The sequence below is a fragment of the Gekko japonicus genome, unplaced genomic scaffold, assembly GCF_001447785.1.
Source record: "Gekko japonicus isolate JY-2015 unplaced genomic scaffold, Gekko_japonicus_V1.1 scaffold201, whole genome shotgun sequence".
Classification (NCBI taxonomy): domain Eukaryota; kingdom Metazoa; phylum Chordata; class Lepidosauria; order Squamata; family Gekkonidae; genus Gekko; species Gekko japonicus.
Genome location: NW_015162480.1, coordinates 24,624 through 48,572, shown reverse-complemented (window position 1 = coordinate 48,572; position 23,949 = coordinate 24,624). Strand labels below are relative to the sequence as shown.

Below are 23,949 nucleotides of genomic sequence, written 5' to 3'. Positions count from 1 at the left end.
TACAAACTCCTTTCCCTTTCTCTCCCCACAACAGACACCCTGTGAGGTGGGTGAGGCTGAGAGAGCTCTGACAGAAACTGCTCTTTTTCAAGAACAGCTCTGACAGAACTATGGCTTGCCCAAGGTCATCCAGCAACTGCAAGTGGAGGAGTGGGGAATCAAACCCGGTCCTACCAGATTAGAGTCCGAGCACTTAAACACTATGCCAAATATTATACTCTAGGTTTGCCAAAAGCAGGTTGGTAAATTCCTGGAGATTTGGGGGTGTAGCTTGGGAAGGGACCTGAGCAGGAAATAACGCCATAGAGTCCACCTTCCAAAGCAGCCATATTCTCCAGAGGAACAGGACTCTATAGTCTGGAAATCAGTTGTAGTGTCAGGAGATCTCCAGGCCCCACCTGGAGGTTGGTAAGCCTATTATACTCTGGCGGCAGCAGCAAGGCTGGGAACCATGTCCAGCCGAGGTCCCCACCCCTTCCAGAAGTGGCCCAGGCCACTAAATTTGAGGCCTTCTGTGGATATGAAGCCTGGACCAAATAACTCTTGAACTCTAAGAGACCCTGGCTGGAGGAAGTCTCTTTAGGCTGGAGGAAGACCTCAGACTTTGCTCAGTCAAATGGAAGGACTTAGGGGTAGGGTCCGCCCCGCTCTTTGCGAAACCGAACAGTGTTCCAAAGAAGTCGGGCCACTAACAGAAAGGACTAAGCCCAGATGGTGACCAAATGCATGAATTTAAGAGAGGACTCCTTGAATGGGATCCAGCAGCATATTCTGTATGGCTAAGCAGCTACTCTGTTCTCCAAAGTGTATCGTGGGGTAGCAGAAGTCAAGGCAGAAGGTGAAAATGGGACACTGACCAGGGGTCATTTCCTGCAGGAGCGCACAGGAGCGGAGCTCTGGCAGTAAAGAGCCCAAGGGGCGGGCACATGCAACAAGCCCCACCCCCTGCTCCCAGTGGCCCTCAGTCAGAGCAAGAAGCAGCCAGGTAAATTACAGAGCCCCCCCCCGCCCCCCCCCCCAGTCCAAAACAGTCCAGTGGTACCTTTAAGACCAAGTTTTATTCAGGTACAAGCTCTCCCTCCTCTGCAAGGACAGATCTGCATGTTCCTCCCCCCCCCCAATAGCTAGCAATCCAAAACAGTCCAGTGGAGCCTGAGCGGTGGGTGTTGCCTTCTGACATGCTTCCGGTGATGTCAGGGGGTGTGGCATATGCAAATAAGTTACGCTAATGAGTTATGCCAATGAGGTCCTGCACCTCTTTTTCTACGAAATGACCCCTGACACTGATAATAAGTGACTGAGAGGGAGGGACGATGACCCCCCTGCTAGCAGGCTTCATGAGTGGCGGTTGTGCACTCAGTGGGTGGTGAGGTCAGTACTATGCGAATACACAGCGACCAACTAGCTAGCAGCATCAAGGGTGAGGTGCTGGTGTCATTAACCAATCATATGCCCTTCTCTGCCTAGAGCTGACCCACCCGCCACTGATAAATTTTGGGGACCTCAAATTTATGCGCCACTTGTGCAAAATGGACTATAATCTCTTGAAAACATTTTGTTCTTACAAATGAAACTTCTGGCAGATTGTTAGAAGAACCACATGAAAATCTCAGAGGACAAGTGGGGGCGAAGAGGCTGCTCTGCAGTCCACCAGCTAGTCAGCCTTGAACAAAAGTATGAGTTTGTTTAATGCAATTAACATATGTTCCTATGTTCAATATCAAAGGTGCGTTCCTGTTGACATAGACTTTTGGTCAACATCTAAAGGCAGGAAGTTCAAATACAGGTACATTGCATCTGTGATTTCTGCATTCAGTAGCAGTAGCTCTTTTCTGTCATAGTGTTTTTGGCACCCCAACCACGCACGAGAGGAGACTGTGTTGTGTGCGAATATGTGTGGTTGCAGTTTGTCTAAACAGCGCAATGCACATATTCTCTTTTCAGTACATTAAAAAAGTACGACTGTGTGTGTTGAAACGATCACATAAGCATAGCCTCCAAAAACAATTGAAAAGTGCTATTAAATCCAAGAATATTTTAAGATCAACCACGATATTTTGGTACCCAAGACTGAGAAACCCAACACTCCCACACACGTTGGCTGTAATTAAAGGAAAAGGGAAAGGTTTCCCTTGCTCGAAAGCTAGTCAAATCCGACTCTGGGGTCGGTGCTCATCTCCGTTTCCAAGCCAAAAAGCCAGCACTGTCCGAAGACGTTTTCATGGTCATGTGGTCGACATGATTAAATGCCGAGGGGCACGGAACACTGCTGCCTTCCCACCAAAGCAGTACCTATTTATCTGTTTGCAGCTTCTTGCTTTCAAACTGCTAGGTTGGCAGGAGCTGGGGCCAGAGACAAGAGCTCACGCCGTCATGTGGCACTCGGGTCTCGAACTGCTGAACTACAGACCTTCTGGTCTGCCTCTCAGTGACATAACCTCTGAGCCACCGCAACCCCATTGGTTGCAATTACATAACAATAAATAAAACAACTGACCATTTTTGCCCTTTACAATCGACCTCCAGTTTCCTCCACCTCAGACTGCCTCACTCTGGTCTTGAAGCATAAGGCGGCAGAGGTCATAGCCCAACACAGTTTACGCGGATGTGCTTTTAAAAATGCTACTTACTCCTCACAGCATAAGCTTTGGGGTTTGGTGCATTCAGGTCAGACAGAAAAGCGGCGACATCTTCCCGACATCCTCGAGAGAGGTTTCCTGCAGAGGAGACATAAGGAAGCAGCGCCAGCAGCAAGAGCTTGAGCATGGGTGCCTCCATTTCATCACCTCTCTTGTTTATCTCCAGGTTTCTTTCTTTAGGCTGGATGGTATATTTAAGGACCGCAGGGGCGACTTGCTTTAGGTAAGCAGGCGACTCCGTCCTCTCGCCTTAATTGGAAGAGGGCTTAATCTACAACTGCTGCGTGATGGAAATTGTGCCGAGCGTGAAAAGGTATTTAGGCCCCGACGTTTTCTTGAATCGGACAGCTTGCGCATTTCCTTTCTGCCCTTTTCCGCACCTGCCACAATTCGTTACACAGATCAAGACAAGACTCCTTTGCCTTTTGGTGGTACTCTCGTCACGGCTTCGTAATTACAGGCACACATTTCAAGAGTTGTTACGGTTGTCACAGATGGCGCCGAACCGGAGATGGAGGGTCCCTGTTTGCCCACATTAGGGAACAGTGTAGTGACAAATTCAGTTCTTTGCTGCCAGCATCTTAACTATCACATATCTGTCATATGAACATAAGAGAAGCCATGTTGGATCAGGCCAGTGGCCCATCCAGTCCAACACACTGGGGAATTTCATATGACCCTTTTAAAGCCATTATTGTACTGTCTTGGAGTAAACTGGTACAGGGGCGGACATTTCACACAACCTCCCCCCTACCGGTAAGGAGCCATCTCTGAAACGGTTTGGCATTTCAGACTGTGCAGCTCTCTTTTCCCGCCCTTTTTTGACCACGTGGGCGATCGTCGTCTTTTTTTAAAAGTTCTTTTAAGAGCGCTATAGCGCTATAACACAACACCAAAACAGCATAAGAGCGACCCCATTGGAATACCTGGACTCCATTGAGATACATGAGATTGGGGGATTTGAAAACAGGAAGTGGAAGCTCAGGAATGCACCATTTGAGAGCATTTTTTTTTTAAACACTAGCTCCTTCCCGGCTTGCAAACAGCATCCTCCTTTTGATGGCCAGTATTTTGGGATGCCATGCCTCCAGGGGGGACCTGGGGATCCCCTGTACTTTCAGCCAGTGTTCCCTCTAAGCTGAGTTAGTGTGAGCTGGCTCAGTTTTTTAGCCTCCAGCTCACACGTTTTTGTCTTAGCTCGGGAACAATGGCTCCAGAGCAAACTAATTTATGCAGTAGCCAAATAACTTGCTCACAATTCTAATGCCAGTAGCTCACAAAGTGGAATTTTTGCTCACAGGACTCCACAGCTTAGAGGGAGCATTGCAGAGTTACATCTTATCTCTTGCCTACAGATATCAGTTCCCAGGCATATAGCGAATGCTGTGGAAGGAGGACTCCATGGCATTGTACTCCATTGAAATCCCTGTCCTCCCCAGATGTGGTAATCTCATGTATCTCAGTGGTCCAGGCATTCCAATGGGGTCGCTATTGTGCTGTTTTGGTGTTGTGTTATAGCGCTATAGCGCTCTTAAAAGAACGTTTAAAAAAAGATGGAGATCGCCCGAGCAGGCAAAAAAGGGCGGGAAAACCTCGTCATCGGAGGAAGCGCTATGGGGGCATTTTACACAGCACCCCGTAGCACTTCGGGAACGGTACAGAAAATTGAAGACCGCATGGAAGCAATTTGCAGGTAAAACTGCTCAGGAATGCTTCCCTAACGGGACAGGAGTGTTTATGTCTGTAAGGGTCAATATATTCCGTTAGGGAACCGTTACTAAAACGGTTCTGTCTGAAATGTCAGTACAGAAACCGTTAGTGAACAGTTCCTGAAATGGAAGATATCGGCTGTCTGAAATTCCCCACTGTCACACAGTGGCCAAACCCCAGGTGCCCTCAGGAGGTCCACCAGCGGGGCCAGAACTCCAGAAGCCCCCTCCTCACTGTTGCCCCTCAAGTTCTGCTCTTCATTCAGTGTACATCATTCTCCTCTCTCTTACTTTCACAACAACTCTACGAGGTAGGTTAGTCAGTATAAGGTAGTAGTTAGTGGACAGACTATGAGATCAAACAGTGATTCTGCCTTGAAAATCCCTCGGTAAACTTGGGGCATTCGCTTAACCTGACACGGTTGCCATGAAGAAAAAAATGAAGGGGAGAACCATGAAGACTGTTCTGAGCTTTCTGGAGAAAGGGCAGAAGAAAAATGTGACAGATGGGCCAGTTACTTTCAGCCTAAGATCACCCAGTGAGCTTCATAGCAGGATGGGGAGTTGAACTTGGATATTCTAAGACAACAGTCTAATCACTAGTACACCAGGGTCTTCAGCCTTTGCAAAGCAGAAACCTACTGACCATGGGATCCACCGAGCTGCAAGCACAAGACAGGATGTCGCAAGACATCAGAGTCATGTGACAGGAAGAGGGGACAGAGTTATCACTAGTATGGCATATTTGAAGGGTATCAAATGAGCACAAACCATTTCCTAGGTGCTACAATGGCTTCCTAGAATAGCACTTTAGGACTATGTTACTCTACGTTCTTACACTGCATTTCCAAAGTGTTAGAATAGCTTTTTAGAGATTTCATTTTTGAGCTTAAGAAAACGATTTCTAAGGGTCAATCCAGCTCCTCCGACTGTCCCATTGCAATTTCAGCAGCTCACTAATAATATTCTCATGTTAGAACTGCTATGTTAAACATAGTTTAAAAAGGTAATGGTTTCCCTTGCTCGAATGCCAGTCGAATCTGTCTCTAGGGAGTTGGGCTCATCTCCGTTTCCAAGCCGAAGACCCAGCGCTGTCCAAAGACTCTTTCCGTGGTCATGTGGCCGGCATGACTAAACACCAAGGCGCGCGGAACGCTGTTACCTTCCCACCGAAGCGGTACCTATTTATCTGCTTGAAATTTCTTGCTTTCGAACTGCTAGGTTGGCAGGAGCTGGGGCCAGAGATGGGAGCTCACTCCGTCACGCGGCACTCGGGTCTCGAACTGCCGAGCTACCGACCTTCCAGGCTGCAGCTCAGCGTCTTAACCTCTGGGCCACCATGGCCCCTTAAGCATAGTTAAAAAGGTAAAGGTTCCCTTGCTCGAAAGCCAGTCGAATCCGCCTCTAGGGTTGCGGTGCTCATCTCCGTTTCAAAGCCGAAGAGCCAGCGCTGTCCGAAGACGTTTCCGTGGTCATGTGGCCGGCATGACTAAACACCAAGGTGCACGGAACGCTGTTACCTTCCCACCGAAGTGGTACCTATTTATCTACTTGCAATTTCTTGCTTTCAAACTGCTAGGTTGGCAGGAGCTGGAACTAGAGACAGGAGCTCACCCCGTCTTGCGGCACCCGGGTCTTGAACTGCTGAACTACTGACCTTCCACAGCCTGCAGTTAAAAACAATGGTCACTTTGAACTGCAAGGAATTGAGATAATGAGGTGCTCAATGTGACAGGTGAGTACTGACAATAAAGTTTGATTTTCATAGGCCTGTTTTGTGAACATTGACACATCCTAGCACTGTACCAGATGCCTGATTAGTGGTGTCTTCATGTTGTCCAACTCACAGTATCACTTGAGTATTCTGCTTGGAAATGTGTGCTCTGCAGAGATCTGTTTTTCCAGGCTACCGAGGAACTTAGAAAACTGAATTTCTCTTTTTCCTTGACAGGACACCTAACACATGAAACTAGATGTTCAGAAAAGGGAAACTAAGACAGATCACCAGCCTGCAGATACAATGACCCCCAAAGGATTAAACAACTACATCTTCCAAACATTTTGCTGACTCAGTCCATCTCCTGCGTACCTCTTTAAAGACTTCCTCTCTATCACCTCTACTTTGTTTCTTCTTTTCCTGAGCTCCCTCGTTCCTTGCATATTGCAAGAAAACAGATTCGGAAGGGAGGAATCCTCTGAACAGGTGTGTTCTAAGACTTATCCCTTGATGTGGCCTCCCTGACACAGAAAATGAGCAGATAAAGAAATGAAGGAGTTGAGTAGTAAGGAAGGAGGAGGAGGCGGAGGAGACTGGATTTATATCCTACCCTTCACTCGGAGTCTCAGCGTGGTTTACAATCTCCTTTCCCTCCCCCTCCCCACAACAGACACCCTGTGAGGTAGGTGGGGCTCAGAGAGCTCTTTTGAGAACGGCTCTTGAGACAACAGATCTGAAAGAACTTATGACTGACCCAAGGTCACACCAGCAGCTGCATGTGGCGGAGTGGGGAATCAAACCTGGTTCTTCCAGATTACAGTCCACACTCTAACCACTGCACCAAACTGGCTCTCTGGAAGTAGAAGTGCTGGAGGTCTAGCGTAAACAAGCAACAAAGCACGTCCCACCCAGTTCCCACCTCCTAATCAAGGATACAAGCTCCATGGTTTATGTTCACACCTCCTTATCTATGGTTCTGACTGCCCACTTTTCCGTTTCTTTGATATACCTTGAGAGAACAGCTCTGACAGATACACCTTGAGAGAACAGCTCTGACAGATACACCTTGAGAGAACAGCTCTGACAGAACTACGGCTTGCCCAAGGCCATCCAGCCAGATGCAAGTGGAGGAGTGGGGAATCAAACCCGGTTCTCCCAGATTAGAGTCCGCGCACTTAACCACTACACCAAACTGGATCTGATGATGTTGGCTTAAGGTTCCGTGTGTACGTACATGCCACCAAGGCACAACTGACATGGCAAACCCAGCTAGGGGCTTTCAAGGCAAGTGAGAAGCAGCGGTGGTTTGCCATTGCCTTCCTCTGCAGATACTTCCTTGGTGGTCCCCCATCCAAGTACCGAACTCAATTAGCTTCCGAGATCTGGCTGTATCATACCATTACCTTACCATTCCACACCCTTTTTCACCATGTAGGCCACAGTTAACCGGAAGGCAATGGGTTGGATCCAATCAGTACTTCCTTTGATGCAAAGAGGACAATAGTCTCCTTTTGATCCCCAAGGCTATGCGAGGAATCATGGGACACAGTGGCATCAAGGAGGAAAATTGGGCAAGATCACCCCTTTTCACTCTTGTGTTAGCAGAAAAGCTGGTGGGATCTAACCCGTTATCTAGGTACACAAAAATAACTACTAGGGACAAGTCCTGTAATAAAAAGGTAGCCTTTATTATATCATTCACTCTGTACAAAAAAAATGAGAAAAGAAGAACCACACTATCACCGCATAGTGACAACCCATTTGATATACAAGTCAAAAAGTGCACATCAACAAGCGTGAGGGTTTCAAGAGGTACACAATTTTTTTTTTAAAAAAAAGGCAGTGATAAGCTAGCACACATCACTGACAAAAAGGGTAACGGGATTCCGAGTATACTCTGCTAAAGTTGTTTTTTTTAAATCCAGAAGTTCTCTGTAACCACCCAACACTTGATGAGTAAAAAGAGAAAGGCAGGGGCAGGAAAAACGAGCATTCAGTCATCAGTGAATGAAGAGCAAGGAAGGTCCAGGAGTGATCATAACTCTTCTCTGACGGGCGTATCTAGAAGAACGTTTAGAAGGATCAGAAGTTCCTCTGTTCCCGCACATCCAAAGCTGATGAACCGTTTTCATCAATAAATAACAGAATCTCACAATTCTTTAGGGGGGGAAAAAATCCCCCAACATTTATTTACATATGAAATGCGTTTAGTACAGTCGTTATGAACAATGGATTTAACACCGAAAGCGGCGAGACTCCCCCTTTCAGAACGAAACGCTTACCTATTGTATATTCATGCAGATCTCTCTCTTTCTATGTCTATATACATACATACAAACAACATTTTGCTTTTTTTTAATTTTAAAAAAGTACAAAATTGGCTTCAGGGAATACATAACGTGGTATAAAAGCAAACAAAAACGAGAAACGAAACGTAACTCAGAGAGAGCTCAATGTCAAGGAGGCAGTAAACGGTACATTGTATTTTTTTCCTGTACTTCCTGAAAAACATTCACTAGAGGAAATAGGTACACTCTGAAGTGTTCAAAAAAAAGCACCAGACTTTGCACCAAGGAAATCCATAGTCAAAACTCATAAAATGTAAATCAAGTGATGCTAATTAACACATTTCCGCCATGAGAGTAGGGGTCAAAAGCCACGGGGGTACAAAAGCTATGAGCTACTCTTTTACCTCTTCCCACATGCCCAGTCAGGCCGTCTTCTGAAAACATTCATTGCATCCAAGTGGTTTTGGTGTACATGGCGGCAACACTACCAAGTAAATGAAACTCCACGCTCATGAGTCAGGGACAGGTGTTTGCACGGAATGAGGAGTTCCAGGCCGATTTCCCACAAGCGCTGCTCCACACTCGCTCTTCCCTTTTGCCCCAATGGTACATGTCAATTTCACACAAGCTGCTGCACAGCCACATTTTGCCCCAGAGCTTCCGCGATTTTCCCCGCGTCTACTCAATCCTCAAAAAACAGGATTGAGTAGACGTGGGGAAAATCACGCAAAGCTGCAAAAATGCGGCTGCGCAGCAGCTTGTGTGAAATTGACACGTACCATCGGGGCAAAAGGGAAGAGCGAGCGTGGCGCAGTGCTTGTGGGAAATCGGTCACAGTTTCACGAATGTTTGCCATCACATAAGACGATGGTAGTTACTTCTGTACCCAGCATCTCAATTTCACCACTGGTGACGGCAAACCTCTGGATTATATCCACTACCAGAAGTTTTTCATGATATAGTATAGATTATGTAAAACTCCTATCAGCTGCAATAGTTTTTCCAATCCACAGTGTATAGGTATCTCTGATGGACAGCATGTTGTCCAGGATCTGAACAACATCCTCCCATAAAGATTTAAAAGACATCATGTCGTATGGATCGATGTATGGTGAATGCAGCTTTAAGGTGGACAACTGCGGTCAATGATTGTCAACTCTCTTACTGCTCCTACACTTCGTAAGGTCTACACACTTAAAATGTTCTCAAGAGGAGCCCAAATGCTGCACTTGGTACCATATTTTATAATAGAATTCTGGGCACTAGGAACTATGTAAGACACATGGTTCGGGGTATGCTTTTGGAAAGGACTAAGCTAACATCGTTACACATGACTTTGGGTTCAACGCTATATGGGCAAGAGCTAGCATAGCTTACTGGGGAAGGGTTTAAGCCAGGAAACGCCAAGTTCAAATCTCATCTCAACACACCCATTAACTCATTATACAGCCTTCAGCAACCCACTGACTGCCAGCATCAGTGCTTCCTCCCTCGCCCCACCACATGTACAAGACGGGAATAGCAATACAGACCTACCTTACCTTGTTTGTGTAAGGATACAAGTTTTATCCCAAAAATGTGAAAATACACACAATGGGAGTGTCACCCTGAACTGAATCTTCCTTGCATTGTCAGAGTACCATGGAAGAATGATTAATTAACAAAATACTTGTTGTATTCAAAGTGCTTTACAGTCCTTAGGCTGCTGATCCCCATGCGAAGTCTACGACTCGACCAAGTGGCCACCACCTCCTTTAATGCACACTCTTAGAAGGCTCTGTGATCCTACAGCAGCCATCTTTCCTCCTACCCCACTGAAGAAGAAGAAGAAAAAGAGATTGGATTTATATCCCGCCCTTCACTTGGAGTCTCAGAGCGGCTTATATCATTCACTCTTTCTTAGGTAAACGATAATCTCAGCATAATTCCACGTGTCTGTTATCACTCCCTGATTTAAAACGAAATTATAAATATCTTTTAAGGGGTCTACAAGTAGATCATAATATTTTTTATAGAATTCACCTGGGAATCCATCTTGGCCTGGCGTCTTGTTGTTCTTAAGATTACGTATGGTATCAGTCACTTCGCGTGAAGTTATTGGTCGCTACCAGTGTACCCTCTAAGCTGAGTTAGTGTGAGCTAGCTCACAGTTTTTTAGCCTCCAGCTCACACATTTTTGTCTTAGCTCAGGAAGGATGGCTCCAGAGCAAACTAATTGATGCAGTAGCTAAATCACTTGCTCAGAACTTTAATGCCAGTAACTCACTAAGTGGAATTTTTGCTCACGGGACTCCACAGCTTAGAGGGAACATACTGGACTCAAATCTTGCTCATCTACTGCAGACCAATACAGCTACCCACCCAAAACGAAAGTATTCTGAGATGTGCAAACAAGACAAAAGCCAGTCTTGAAGACAGACCACTGTTACATCACAAACTGGAGAGCTGGCAAGGACCCACCAAAAACTGCCTAAAACTGACTGCTCTGTCAACCAGGATTTTCACAGTCTAGGAGAGATCACCTAGGCCTTACATGCAATTAAAACATGGCACCAAAGCAAGGGAAGTCAATTGTTGGCTGATGTCACCACCCCTTCACAGGGGCAGGTTTGCCTTTGCTTTGTTACAAAAGATACAAAAGATCCATCCAGTATTCATCTCATTTGTGCAGACTCCAAATGGAGTTCTGCAGCCTGTATCAATGACGTGCATAGACTTGCTGATTTTGCATGGTTTATTCCGCTCCTGCTAGTCATGGGGGAGGACAAGGAATATGCATTGCACGGAAATATCATCCCTAACTACTAGAAAACTTGCTCAGACTGGTGACTGAGGCTCTAACTGCATGATAAGTTGCCCTCTGGTTGGGTCCCGCCAAAAAGGGCTGTGGTTCAGTGGTAGAGCATCTGCTTGTCATGCAGAAGGTCCCAGGTTCAATCCCTGGCATCTCCAGTTAAAAAGGGCAAGTATGAAAGACCCCTACCTGAGACCCCAGACAGCCACCACCTGTCTGAGTAGAGACAATACAATACTGACACTGATGGACCAATGGTCTGTATTAGCATAAGGCTGCTTTTTGTCTGTTTGCGTGCCATGAGCACCATCAGTCAGATGTGCATTTTTAAGTTTCTCACTGGGAACTCAATTAGTAGGTGTGTGGGGCCTGATATAGATTGGGACCACAGTGCCCGTGAAGAAAGGGCTTCAGCCCGCTCTCCCTATGCTGTTTCCCAACCCAAAATGTCCCTGGTGGAGTGCCATGTGCCCCATTGGGGAAATCTTGGTGTATCCCATTAGTAAACATGGAGCCCCCAACATCAGGTACTACCCCAATGAAAGATACTACCCCATGCAGCCACTGTGGGTCAGGGAAATGGAATGGGGGTAGCGGGCCAAAGTCCCTTCTCGCACACTACAGTCTAGGTCTGAATCAGGTCCACACGCCTGGACACAGAGTTCCCAAGAAGGAACTCACAAGCACATGTAGGAAAATTGTATGAGTTGGATCCTACTAGCTTTCCCCATTGGCAAAAAATGGAGGAAGAGCCTTTTTTGACAGAAAGGTCAACCGGGGACATGCAGAGACAGATGCAATGCAAAGATGGAGGGGGAGGGGCTGCAGTGAGGACGGGAACTCAGTGAGTTGGAGTGGAAGGGCTGGTAGGATCCAATCCAATGTGTAGCTAAACCCTGAATTCTACCAGTTATTCTTTGTAGAAGAGAAGAAGAGATTGGATTTATACCCCCGCCCTTCACTACCCAAAGGAGTCTCAGAGCAGCTTCCAATCTCCTTTCCCTTCCCCTCCCCACAACAGACACCCTGTGAGGTAGGTGGGCCTGAGAGAGCTCTTTCAGAACTGCTCTTGAGAGAAAGAGCTCTGAAAGAACTTGAGACTGGCCCAAGGTCACACCAGCAGCTGCATGTGCAGGAGTGAGGAATGACACCTGGTTCTCCCAAATTAGAGTCTGCGCTCCTAACCACTACACCAACCTGGCTCTCAAAGTCTTAAAAATATGAGATTTTCACAATCAGCCATTTTGCCCAGAGGCTGGATTCAGTCAGTTTTCTCACTGGTGAAAAATGGAGGAGGGGGTCTCACTGGACCACTCAAAAAAAGAGCCATGCTGGGGATCACGGACCCTGCATGGACCAAACCATGTGGGGTGGGGGATGTCATAAGGAGGGGAAACAGGTGAGACGGAGTGGGGGGAAAAGCCAGCTAGATCCAACCCTCTATGTTTTTGTCATGCACTCATGAAACTGCAGAAGACTCATCAGTCTAAACCTTTCAGTTTTGTGCAGCCCTAATGGGTGAAATACATTTGGCCTAACACTGTCCGTTAAGGTGCCTGATGGGGAATGCACAAAATATTTAGAACAAGCAACCAAAGCAAAGTCTATTTGTCAGTTTACTAACCCTATTACCTATCGGAACAGCTGGCTTTAGCATAAACGAGTGACCCCCATCCCCTCCAACGCAAGCCACGCATCAAGACTTACAATCCTTCCGATCAAGTTAAAACGGATAATGCCTTATAAACGGTTCCAATATAAGCATTTGAAGAAATTACATGATGTGCTACCTTCCCCTCCCACCCCATAACCCTCCATAACTGTAAACGTTATTCACAGAACTGTACACATTTTGATCGGTCTCGAGCAGCTAAGCTTAATTCTGCATCCTATTTTGCAGGGAAACGCTAACTTAAATACTGGTTTTACTGGGGGTTTTTTAAACGAGGCTCATGTGGAGTCCCACCAGCCGTATTAAAAAAGTGCAACAGAGGAGGCTAAGAAGCGGGATGGTTAAGACACATGAGTAGGACGACCCACCGGCATGTTTTCCTGTGCAAAGTCTACTGAAATGATTAGCAGGAGGTTTCTGTGTGGTTCCTATGAATTTCAGTGGGGGCTTTAGGGCAAGACAACCTCCAAATGGATTAGATCCTATGTAAGTATCCTTATGTGCAGAGACCTGCACTCTGATAATCTTCCTGGATCATGTCAGAAAGTCTCTCCAAGTATGCTGGACACATCAGATGTGCGTGAATCCATCCGAATGTCCTCACGCTCCGTCTTCCATAGCACTTCCCCATGATGCCTATTCATTTCGACGGGCCTTTTTTGCAAAAGAACAGCTGGAAGCCTCGTGTCTAATGTGTTCTCTATAGGTGGGGAGACTCTCTGATGTTATACATGATTTACAAAAAGAAAAAAGCACCTAAAAAGTCTTATGAAGGAGATTAAAGTCACATGATTCCAAACACTCTCCTTTTGGTCATGGGGGGAAAAAAATCTACAAATGCGCTACATTATTTGGGGCTCTAGTCCTGTTGATGATTCAGAACAAAAACAAATGGAAAATGAAACCCAACTTGCTTTTCTTTCCTCTGATTCGGTTTCATCAGGCACAACCGTCTTCCGAAAAGACCTCTTTGGGCCTGTTCTGACTTTAACTTAAGAGGTGTGGGAGCTGCTGTTGCATACGTCCTTCCTACATCCTTGGTAAATCCAGAAGCTCTCAAATTACATGGGGCTGCTACCAACAGTACCACCACCATCACCCCGCAGGGGAAGTGCTGGCCTAGTAAGGAATCATGTGATAAGGGTATCTGTCATGTGATCTTGGAAATGACATCATCAGAGCCCTTTAGGGAAGAGAAATACAGGTCTGTCTCCCACACTGCTTAAGTAACATCAGAAAGGGACCACATGCAAAGCTGTTGAATGGAACCCTAGGTATTGCCCCAATATTAAGAACTCTGCTTTAAACAAATTATTTAAAAAGACAAAACAAAAAAAAAAACAGGGTTTTCCTACTAAATACCAATACAAACACATAACAAAGAGTATAAAAATCATCTGTTTAAATATATACATACTCTGTTCAACTCAAATACTGCTTTATTTAATGCCGTATTTTTGGGAGGAGGGTAGACTTTATTTGTGTGTAAGTCTGTATGTATATATACAGACATATACACAACACTGTCTATATATATCTATCTCTCTACATATATCTATGATCTATAGCGAAGAAGTGAGGAAGATTATATATAGACTATATTGCAACAGTTTGGACAGAACCGTTAACACTATTACTGTAGGGTGAACTTTCTGTACCAAAAAAAAATCATTTATCTTCTGAAGTAGGGAAGGTTTTGTGTTGTTGTTTTTTGCTTTCGAAATATACGTGTGAGATGGAGAAGAGGGCAGGTCATTTTTCGGCCGAACTCATTCGTTTTGATTTAATGAAGGCCATCCCATGGGTCCGCATGTGAGTGTTTAAGGCAGCTTCCATTTCAAAGGTCTTTGAGCACACTTTGCACTTCCGGTCAGACACGGCGTTGTCGGATGCCTCCTCCTCGCGGCTGGGCTTGTTCTCCTGTTGGTTGTCTTCCCCGGACCCGTTCTGTTTGGAGACGGGCTGTGGCTCCTTCAGCTTATGCACAATGAAGAGGTGCCTGGAAAGGGAGACGTGGGAGGTGTAGCAGAGACCGCACTCCCGGCACTGGTAGGAAGAGCCATCAGATTTATGCTGGGGGATATGTTCGTGGAACTGGAGGAGGTTCTCTGTCGTGAAGCCGCACACTGCACACTTGTGGACTTTGAAAACGTTGATCTTCAACTTCTTCAGTGGCTGAGTGATCGCTCCTCTAGGGGGCCTGAATTCCAGCACGGGCTCCTCCAATTTACGCTTCGGACTGGGAACCTGAAGTCGATAAGACAGCCATTTTATAAAAACCCAATTATAACTGTGCCGTTATGCTGGGTAATAGTCATTGCGTCTATACTTTGAAAGAAGCAGAAAACCGCTGCTTGAGCTAGGGCCCGTTTATACAACAGATCAAGCAAACGGACCATCACTAGAGTTCAGAACAGACAAAATGAAAGCAATTTTCACACAACATAAGGAGTGCTCTGGTAGTTCACACCAGTGGTCTCTCTTGCCAGCCATTCTGATTCCTACAGAGGCTACCGGGATGACTTGGGAGGCCCACAGAAGGAGTGTAGAAGCCAAAACCTTTCCCTTTCAGGGATATATTTCCTCCAGACATGGAGGTTCTATTTAGCATCACGGCTAGATCTCCTTTTGAGAAGATGCAAGCGCTTGGCTATCGCTACCTCCTGGGACAGAGAGTTCTAATAATAATTGAATGCTGTCAAGTAGCAACGAACTTACAGTGATACACCCTAAGATTGCATTAGCCTTTTTTTGTCGCTGCATCACACTGGCTGCTCATATTTAACTTACGGTCCACCCGTACCCCAAGATCTTGTTCACACACACTGCTACCCAGAATGCTGGGGACAGTCCATAGTGGATAGCCTCCATGTTAATACCTTCCTTGTGAGTTTCCATGGGCATCTGGATAGCCAATGTTGGAAGCTAAATGGCCTTCAAAAGGCCTCTGCTCTGATCTAGCAATACTTTTTTTTACCTTCCTAATAGGCACAGGACAAACTACTTGGGTACTGAGTCTAGGCAGAAATCTGCTCCAGTGAAACCGGCTCTTAAGAGCACAGGTAACGATCTGTAACATTCCTACAAACATTTCTGACTGGCAACTGCAGTACCAGGCAGGCTCCCCCCCCCCATCAGCAAGCATATATTTGTTGTCCATTTGAGGAAACGTAAAAATTATGCAGCAGACACGGCCCACCCTGTTCTCCCAAACCACTTGTCACATTATTTTGCACATGTCTTTGTAGAGACATACAGCTCAACCCAATAAGTCCTAATCCACCTCCAGCACCGCAGCCGCAACCTTCAGTTACTATGGTGATTCAACACTGATCCTTGGTTCTGAACCAATGCAGTCCGTACACCCAGTACAAACGTGCAATGCCCTATCTTCCAACTCAATAACAAAAAAAGGTCTCTCCAAAGGGAAAAGCATAGATATGCGGGAGATACACGGGAGTGGACTTGGTTGGGGGGAACTCAGAGAGAACGCCTGTGTAGAGTGCAAAGTGCTAGAGTATATGCCTTGAATGCCTAAGGGCCTAGGTTCAATCTATAGTTAGGGATCAGGGCTGGGAAAGACCCTTAGAAGAGCTTTTTAAAGAGGTTTGGTCAAGATTCTCAATTGGATTGAGAACTGTATTAAATCTTGATTATATTAAAATAATAAGATTAATCCATGTAATATTGTTAGGTGCAAAGAAATAGGAGAAGAAACTCCAAATAAGCTGAACGATTGTGGGATGGAAACCTGTTTATGTTTGTATTCTGTATTTTGTGGTTCTGTTTGTTATTAAAAGAAAAGAAGAAGAAGAGCCACTGCTAGTCACAGAATAGAAAGTTCCAGGATGGACTCTGCATATGGCTGTATCATACAAGGTAGGATATTTGGGAGGGGGGTGTTTTAGACTGAGCGCTGTCATAGAATCATAGGATCACAGAGTTGGAAGGGGCCATACAGGCCATCTAGTCCAGGTATGTCCAACAGGTAGATCAGAGAGGTCAGAGGTAGATCACCAGCAGTGTTCCCTCTAAGCTGAGTTAGTGTGAGCTAGCTCACAGTTTTTTAGTCCCCGGCTCACACATTTTTGTCTTAGCTCAGGAAGGATGGCTCCAGAGCAAACTAATGTATGCAGTAGCCAAACAGCTTGCTCACAACTTTAATGCCAGTAGCTCACAAAGTAGAATTTTTGCTTACAAGACTCCACAGCTTAGAGGGAACATTGATCACCATCCCCACTTGGTCTCCTGGTTTGCCGGACAGGTGTTTGGGTTTTTCAAGAAAGTTATAACTCAATAAAAAATAAAAAATGTTCGCAGTTCTTTCTGGATCTTCATCTCTCTCTTTTGTTTTTGCTCATGTTGCTTACCAGTAAATGACAGAAGGTGCATTATAAATGCCCCCCCCCCCGCGGTGGAACCCAACTTTAGTGGGGTTAAATCTAATTTGAAACTAATTTGAAATTTTATTATGGTGGTAGATCACCAGCACTTTTGGCCGGAGAAAACAGATCACTACCTGTTCGAAGTTGGACATGCCTGATTCTAGTCCAACCCCCTGCTCAATGCAGGTTCAGCCTAGAGCATCCCGGAGAAGTGTTTGTCCAGCCGCTGCTTAAAGACTGCCACTGAGGGGGAGCTCACCACCTCTCGAGGCAGCCAATTCCCCTGTTGCACAACATTTACTGTAAATAAGTTTTTCGTAATATCTAGCCGGTACCTTCCCACCCTTGATTTAAACCAATGATTGCGAGTCCTGTCCTCTGCTGCCCACAGGAACAGCTCCCTGCCCTCCTCCAAGGGACGGCCCTTCAGATACTTAAGGAGAGCAATCATGTCCCTCCCCCTCAACCTCCTCTTCTCCGCACTAAACATTTCCAAGTCCCTCAGGCTTTCCCCATAGGGCTTCGTCCGCTCGCACCAGGGCCAACTCATTCTGGGAGTTGTGTGCATATCAATCCACCTCCTTAAGCATGCATGTCTTGGTTAGACCTGACCTGTAGATCTGGCTGGAAAAAAACACCAATACAGTGGTGGAAAGTGCCATCCTGTCACTCACAGCCGACTCACAATGACCCCCTCATGGGGTTTTCAAGGCAAGAGATGTTCAAAGGTGGACCCTGGACATCCTTGGAGTGACAGTATTTGAGATATTACCGGCAAGCTGTCAGTCAGTCATGAACAGCTGAGTTAGATCTATCTGATCTAAAGTGACAGCCAGGAGTCAGGTGACAGCCAGATTGCATCCGATTCTGGAGCAGTCACCATGAGTCAGCTAAACGTCAATTGCTATGTCCTGATTGGTCAGTGTACATATATATTGTGACCTTGTACAGTGCTACACATCTCTTTTGTGGGATCGTTTGTCTGCGTAGCACCTTGTCAGTTTGAACAGTGAGTTTGATTCAGAAGGACTGTATATATATATGTTCCAGTGTCCAGTGTAAATAAAGTGTAAATACTCTGTACATACTGAAACAGAGTCTCTGCTGTTTTACGGCGTTTCCAACTACCGTCATGGAGGCCTCCCATCCAAGCACTAACCAGTTCCAACCCTGCTTAGCTTCCAAGATCTGATGAAATCAGGCTAGCCTAAGCCATCTAGTCAGGTATCAAACGTACGTTAACAAAAATGGTACCATCCCAACATGTAGATTGTGGAGTCTTCTGAACGGGCCACAAAATGGGACTGCAAAGAGGGTTTCTCCAGGTTCGCGAGCCATCTTACTCTTGCCAACTCTGATTTGTTATTAAGGGGACAAGATTCCCGTAACGGAAACATCCATGAGAGAAATGAGATTACTTGCGTCTCTTCCCTCTCACCTTGGTATCTTCCTTGACTTCACTTTGTCCTCTGTTGGTTGATTCCGTCATCTCTTTCACATCGGGCTCCTTAATGCCGTGCATCAGCTGAATGTGTTTTTCTAGCATCAGTCGCTTGGTGAAAGTACGCCTTGAATCTGGGCAGTGCCTGTAAAAAACGCACAAGAAACGTAAGTAGGTACAGGTCCTTTGTGCCACCTGAATTGCACGAGATCAAGAAGAGCAACAGATAAAAGCACTGCATACATAAACTAAATAGAGAGCCAGTTTGGTGGAGTGGTTGAGAGTGTGGAATAATCTGGGAGAACCGGGTTTGATTCCCCACTCTTCCACATGCAGCTGCTGGTGTGACCTTGGGTCAGTCATAAGTTCAGTCAGAGCTGTGGCCCACGGATCAGCTGGAGGGCCCTTTAAATCTTGCAGGAGGGAGGGAGAGGGGCGCGCACCGCCATCTGCTTCTTCTCAAAAACACTGAAAGGATCCCTTTAAATGCTTTTGGGAAGAAGCGGGGGGAGCCTTTATGGAAGGGGGCTCTGCCCCACCGTAGCTACGGGCCAGGGTAGCAGGCAGAGAAGAGAACCTCTTTTTGGAAAGTGAGAGCTAGGGGTTATTCTCAAATTCACTGCTAATGTTCAAGCAAACTTTCTGGCTTGGAGAAATCCTATAATCTATCCATTACTTTCACCTCTCCCCCTGAATCTCTAGCCCAGGCTAACTCCCCTTATTTGTGTTTTTTTTTTCTTTACACGAGGGGAGGGAACCCTTTTGGATTGCCACTTCCTAAAGCATCATCTGGAAGGCAGGAACTATTTCGCTTGCTGAACCATTCACCAAAGGAGACCTCTAAGCACACGGGCTGGAGGAACCCTCGAGCAGTGGGTTCAAAGCATGTTCTGACAGCTCTGCAAAAGCCAGCCAGAGGTCCTACAATGAGAAGATCAGTCACAGGGGACAAGCTGCATAACACAGCTGGAACATCTGGATCAAATATCCTGAAATAAGCAGCCACAGGGAAGAGCTAGGCACACTCCAGGGAGTGCTTTCCGCTCCAAACCGGTCCAATTAGCTTGAGGGTTGCCACGTGAACAACAATAATGCCACCTAAACTGTCTACCATAATCCTCTGCGGCATGCAAATCTCCAAAGCAGAAATGCAAAACTGCTGCAACAGATGGATTAACCTGGAAAGGGTTCCTGGCAGGTGCAAAGTTTGAAGTCCCCTTCCTATACAGAGTCAGATGCTCTGGCGGTGCCTTCAAATAATTGGGATTAATGAATGGGATTATTCATTCCAGCTGGAACCCCTTGGAGGAAGGATTACTTTGATAATGAGTTTGAAAGTGCCATACAAATGCTAAATATTATTGATGATGATGAAGAAGAAGAAACTGGAGTAAACTGGCTGCAGTCACCCTTTCTCTCTCTCCCCCCATAAATTTTAAAAACTGAACAACTTCAATATCTAGATTAGATTACTGCTATATGCTCTATTTGGGACCGCCCTTGAAAAGTACTCAGAAAATTCAATTGGTGCAGAATGCAGCCTGGATGCTGAGTATAGTGAGTCATAGGGATCATATTACTACAGTTGTACACTGGATACCAATTTGTTTCGGAGTGCAATTCAAGGTGCTTTAAAATCCCAATCTGGTTTGGGACTAGCAGGGCTATTTCTGGGCAGGAACGCACAGGAACGGAGTTCCGGTGGGCTTCAGAGTTGGCCGCGCCCACTACAGCTAAAACCTTTGCTTGCGTGGCTACAGAGGGAAGGCCTGGAGAGCGACCCCCCTCCCCTCGACTCCGAGGCGGGTGGGCCGGGGGGGCCCCTGGAAGGATTGGGGAGGCATTTAAATGCCTCCCTGTGCCTTTCCCGGCCTGTCCAAGGCCTGGCTTGCTTGGGCTCCCTGCAGCCGCGGGGTGCCCAAGCAAGGGAAGGCATGGGGTGTGGCCTAAAATGCTAATGGGTTTCTGCTGTTGGGTGTGGCCTATTATGCTAATGAGTTCCTGCTGGGCTTTTTCTACAAAAAAGCCCTGGGGACTAGCATACCTGAGGGATCACCTACTTCCACACAAACCTACCTAACCACTCGTGCTATCTTCCAAGGGCCTGCTTTAGGCAATCCCACCTTTGAGATTAGGCGGACAGCAACCTGAAGGAGGACCTCCTTAGGGGTGGCACCAAAACGATTTAACTCTCTCCCCAGGGATATTCATGATCTGTCCCCTTCTGTGGCTCTCTTCTGCCAGTGGGTGAAGACTTTTCTGCTTCATCTGGCATTCCCTCAAGGCGTCCATTCTTCATGCCCTATGTCTTATTTATTTATTTATTTATTTATAACTTCTATTTGTATACCGCCCTTTACCCAAGGGTCTCTGGGCGGTTTACAGGTATATGGCCTAAGTGCCTAATTAGTTCCTATCCTAGGGCCACAATTCGACTGGGGGAGGGGCTACCTATCGACACCCGAGCGGCGCAGTCCTGTTGTATTCCACGGGCGGGCTTCCATTGTTTCTTCCTGGCGCCTTAGGACAGGTCGACGACATCTCCCGGCAGGCTCCTGATGGACTCCTCCGACACGCGGCAGCTCCCGATTGCAGTTCCGGTCTTTGTCCCTTAGGCTCCGCCGCACTGCATCGTCACGCCGTCGTGCCGCCATCCCGCTGCCGTAGCTTTGCCTCCATCCAGTCTCCGTCGCCGCCGCATCCATGGGTCGCCTCTGCTCTGCCGCCGTATCACTGCTTCTGACACTCCTGGCACACACCATCAAGAGGGAGGGTGCCCCCTGCCAACCTAGGGCAGGTACCCATTTGTCTACTTGCGGTTATTCTTTCGAGCCGCTGGGTGAGCGAGAGCTGGGACTTGGGCCGGGAGCTCACCCCGGCCGCGGTGGGTCTCGAACAGCCATAGTGACTGTTCGCTAGTGTTGTTAATGCAGGCGTTGAACTGCCTGCGCCACCGCTCCCTTATGTGTTTTTAATATGTATGTTTTAGGTTTAATTTTTTTTATGATACATTTTTTATAATGTTTATAATGTTTAACTCTTAGCCACCTGAGTGGTTGTGACTGGCTGGGCAAAACGGCAGCGTATAAACATTGGAAATAACGAATAAACAATAATATTAATAGAAGCAGGACTTACGAGCAGGTATATACTTTCCTAATGCCTTTGTGCTTGATACGATTGTGGCGGCAGAGACTGTGGGAGGAACTGAAAGATTTGTCACACTGCCGGCAAGGATGTTTCTTCATTTGCTTTAAAAGAGAAGAGAAGACACTTTTAATATGGAGCAGACAGAGTTAACATGTTAACAGTCACAGTAACACAGGGAGGGGAGTGACCTTCAAGTCCACGGATTTCCCCACCTAGAAGAGAAGAAGAAGAAGAAGAAGAAGAGATTGGATTTATACCCCCACCCTTCACTCAGAGTCTCAGAGCGGCTGACAAACCCCTCCCCCTTCTCCTCCCCACAACAGACACCCTGAGAGGTAGGTGGGGCTGAGAGAGCTCTTTCGAGGACTGCTCTTTCAAGAACAGCTCGGAAAGAACTATGGCTTGGCCAAGGTCATCCAGCAGCTGCAAATGGAGGAATGGGGAATCCCAGATTAGAGTCCACGCACTTAACCACTACACCAACCCTACCACCCTGCTACCATTCTGGTGGCGGAAAGTGCTGTCAAGGCACAGCCGACTTATGGTGACACCGGGTGGGGTTTCCAAGGCAACAGAACTGCGGAGGAGGTTTGCCATGGCCTGCCGCCACACCATGACCCTGGTCTTCCAGGGAAGTCTCCCATCCAAACGCCAGTCAGGGCTTACTCTGCTTAGCTTTCGAGATCTGATGAGATCAGGCTAACCTGAACCTGGAAGCTAAGCAGGGCCAACCCTGGCAAGTACTTGGATGGGAGACCTCCAAAGGATACCAGGGCCGGGACGCAGAGGTGGGCAAAAGCAAGCCACCTCTCTGAAACGTCCAAGCCCCACTAGGGGTCGCCAGAAGTCAACCATGACTTCCAGGCACGTGCGCGAGCACGCACACACACACACATACTCACAACCCCTCCCCATATCGCAGAGAACTGTTTCAAAGTGATACATACACTAGAGAGTTGAGGCTGTATACAGACAGTCCTGTCCACATAGCTGTGGGAGAAGGCTCCAGCTTACTCTGCCATGGCATTAGTTACAGCCACCTGCCTTCCAGTACTGGTCCTTGGACAGCCCATGCTGTTCTACTGTGATTGATAGTGTTTTGTGGGTTTTTTGAGTTTCAGGCAGGATTCCTTCCACCTCGCTACCAGAGATCCTTTTACTGGGATTAAACCTGGGACCTTTTGCAGATGAATGGATGCTACAGTATCCTCCTTCCACCTCTGCCACGGTGCCGCTCCCTGTGATCTCCCCCACCCACCCACGCCTCCCCTTCTAAGGACCTCTTTCATCTTTCATGAGAGGCTGTGGCTCAGTGGTACAGTACTTGCTTTGTATGGAGAAGAGAGTGCGGCTTGAGGAAATCCAGTAGCCTGTTGTCAATGCCTGTTTTATGTGTGGCCTCAACTGGGGCACTGCTGTTGATGACTCACTCCAATATCGGTGTGGCCAAGTGGCAAGGAAGATGTGTTGCCCCGTAAAAATCTGTCTGTACCTGTAAGCCGCTCTGGGACTCTGAGTGAAGGATGGAATATAAATCTGTACCTATTTGAATATTTCTGCCCAACGTGTGGGGCTACTAGACCGTTTTATACGGCTTGGAATTAGAACATAAGAACGTAAGGGGAGCCATGTTGGATCAGGCCAGTGACCCATCCAGTCCAACACTCTGTGTCACATACTGGCCAAACATACCGGGTGCCATCAGGAGGTCCACCAGCGGGGCCAGAACTCCAGAAACCCTCCCACTGTTGCCCTCCCTCAAGCACCAAGTTGCAACACATTGATGTGATAAAGCATCTCCTGGGTTAACCATGTCCCACTGGCTGATATTGGGCGGATGTGGGTGCCCCAGCCTAGCAAGGAGGTGTCTGTGGTGACTGTAATTTCTAGTAGGGGAAATTGGAAGGGTACCTCTACCAAGAGGTTGGGGTTTAGAGTCCACCAGTGAAGGGTCTGTAACACTCGCCTTGGGATGTTTAACCTTTTTGATTGATGGTGGCAGAAGGGATTGAAAATCCTGACAAACCACTATTACAAAGGATACATGAGTAGTCTGGCCATGTGCTACCACTGATGCGGTGGAGGCCATTAACCCTAGCAGACTCTGTATTATTATGGCTGGCTGAAAGCATACTCTCTGGAAGCGAAGTATGT

The 23,949-nt window shown here is 46.9% G+C and overlaps 2 protein-coding genes and 1 non-coding gene across 3 annotated transcripts in view; 1 reads left to right on the top strand and 2 right to left on the bottom strand.

Moving 5' to 3' along the window:
• Window positions 1-2,778, bottom strand: part of LOC107105805 (nose resistant to fluoxetine protein 6-like) — a 41,915-nt gene extending 39,137 nt beyond the window's left edge. Inside the window, exon 1 of the mRNA XM_015405833.1 lies at window positions 2,631-2,778. Coding sequence (XP_015261319.1) covers window positions 2,631-2,778 — 148 coding nt within the window. The remainder of the gene's footprint in view (window positions 1-2,630) is intronic.
• An 8,455-nt stretch (window positions 2,779-11,233) lies between these two features.
• On the top strand, window positions 11,234-11,305 carry TRNAD-GUC. Its single transcript has one exon. It is a non-coding gene; the product is annotated as a tRNA-Asp (tRNA).
• Window positions 11,306-14,571: 3,266 nt separating this feature from the next.
• Window positions 14,572-23,949, bottom strand: part of ZNF532 (zinc finger protein 532) — a gene marked incomplete at its 5' end in the record, with an annotated part of 32,320 nt that continues 22,942 nt past the window's right edge. The window contains 3 exons of the mRNA XM_015405832.1: window positions 14,572-15,066; window positions 18,643-18,790; window positions 21,784-21,896. Of these exons, the coding sequence (XP_015261318.1) occupies window positions 14,572-15,066; window positions 18,643-18,790; window positions 21,784-21,896 (756 nt within the window). The remainder of the gene's footprint in view (window positions 15,067-18,642; window positions 18,791-21,783; window positions 21,897-23,949) is intronic.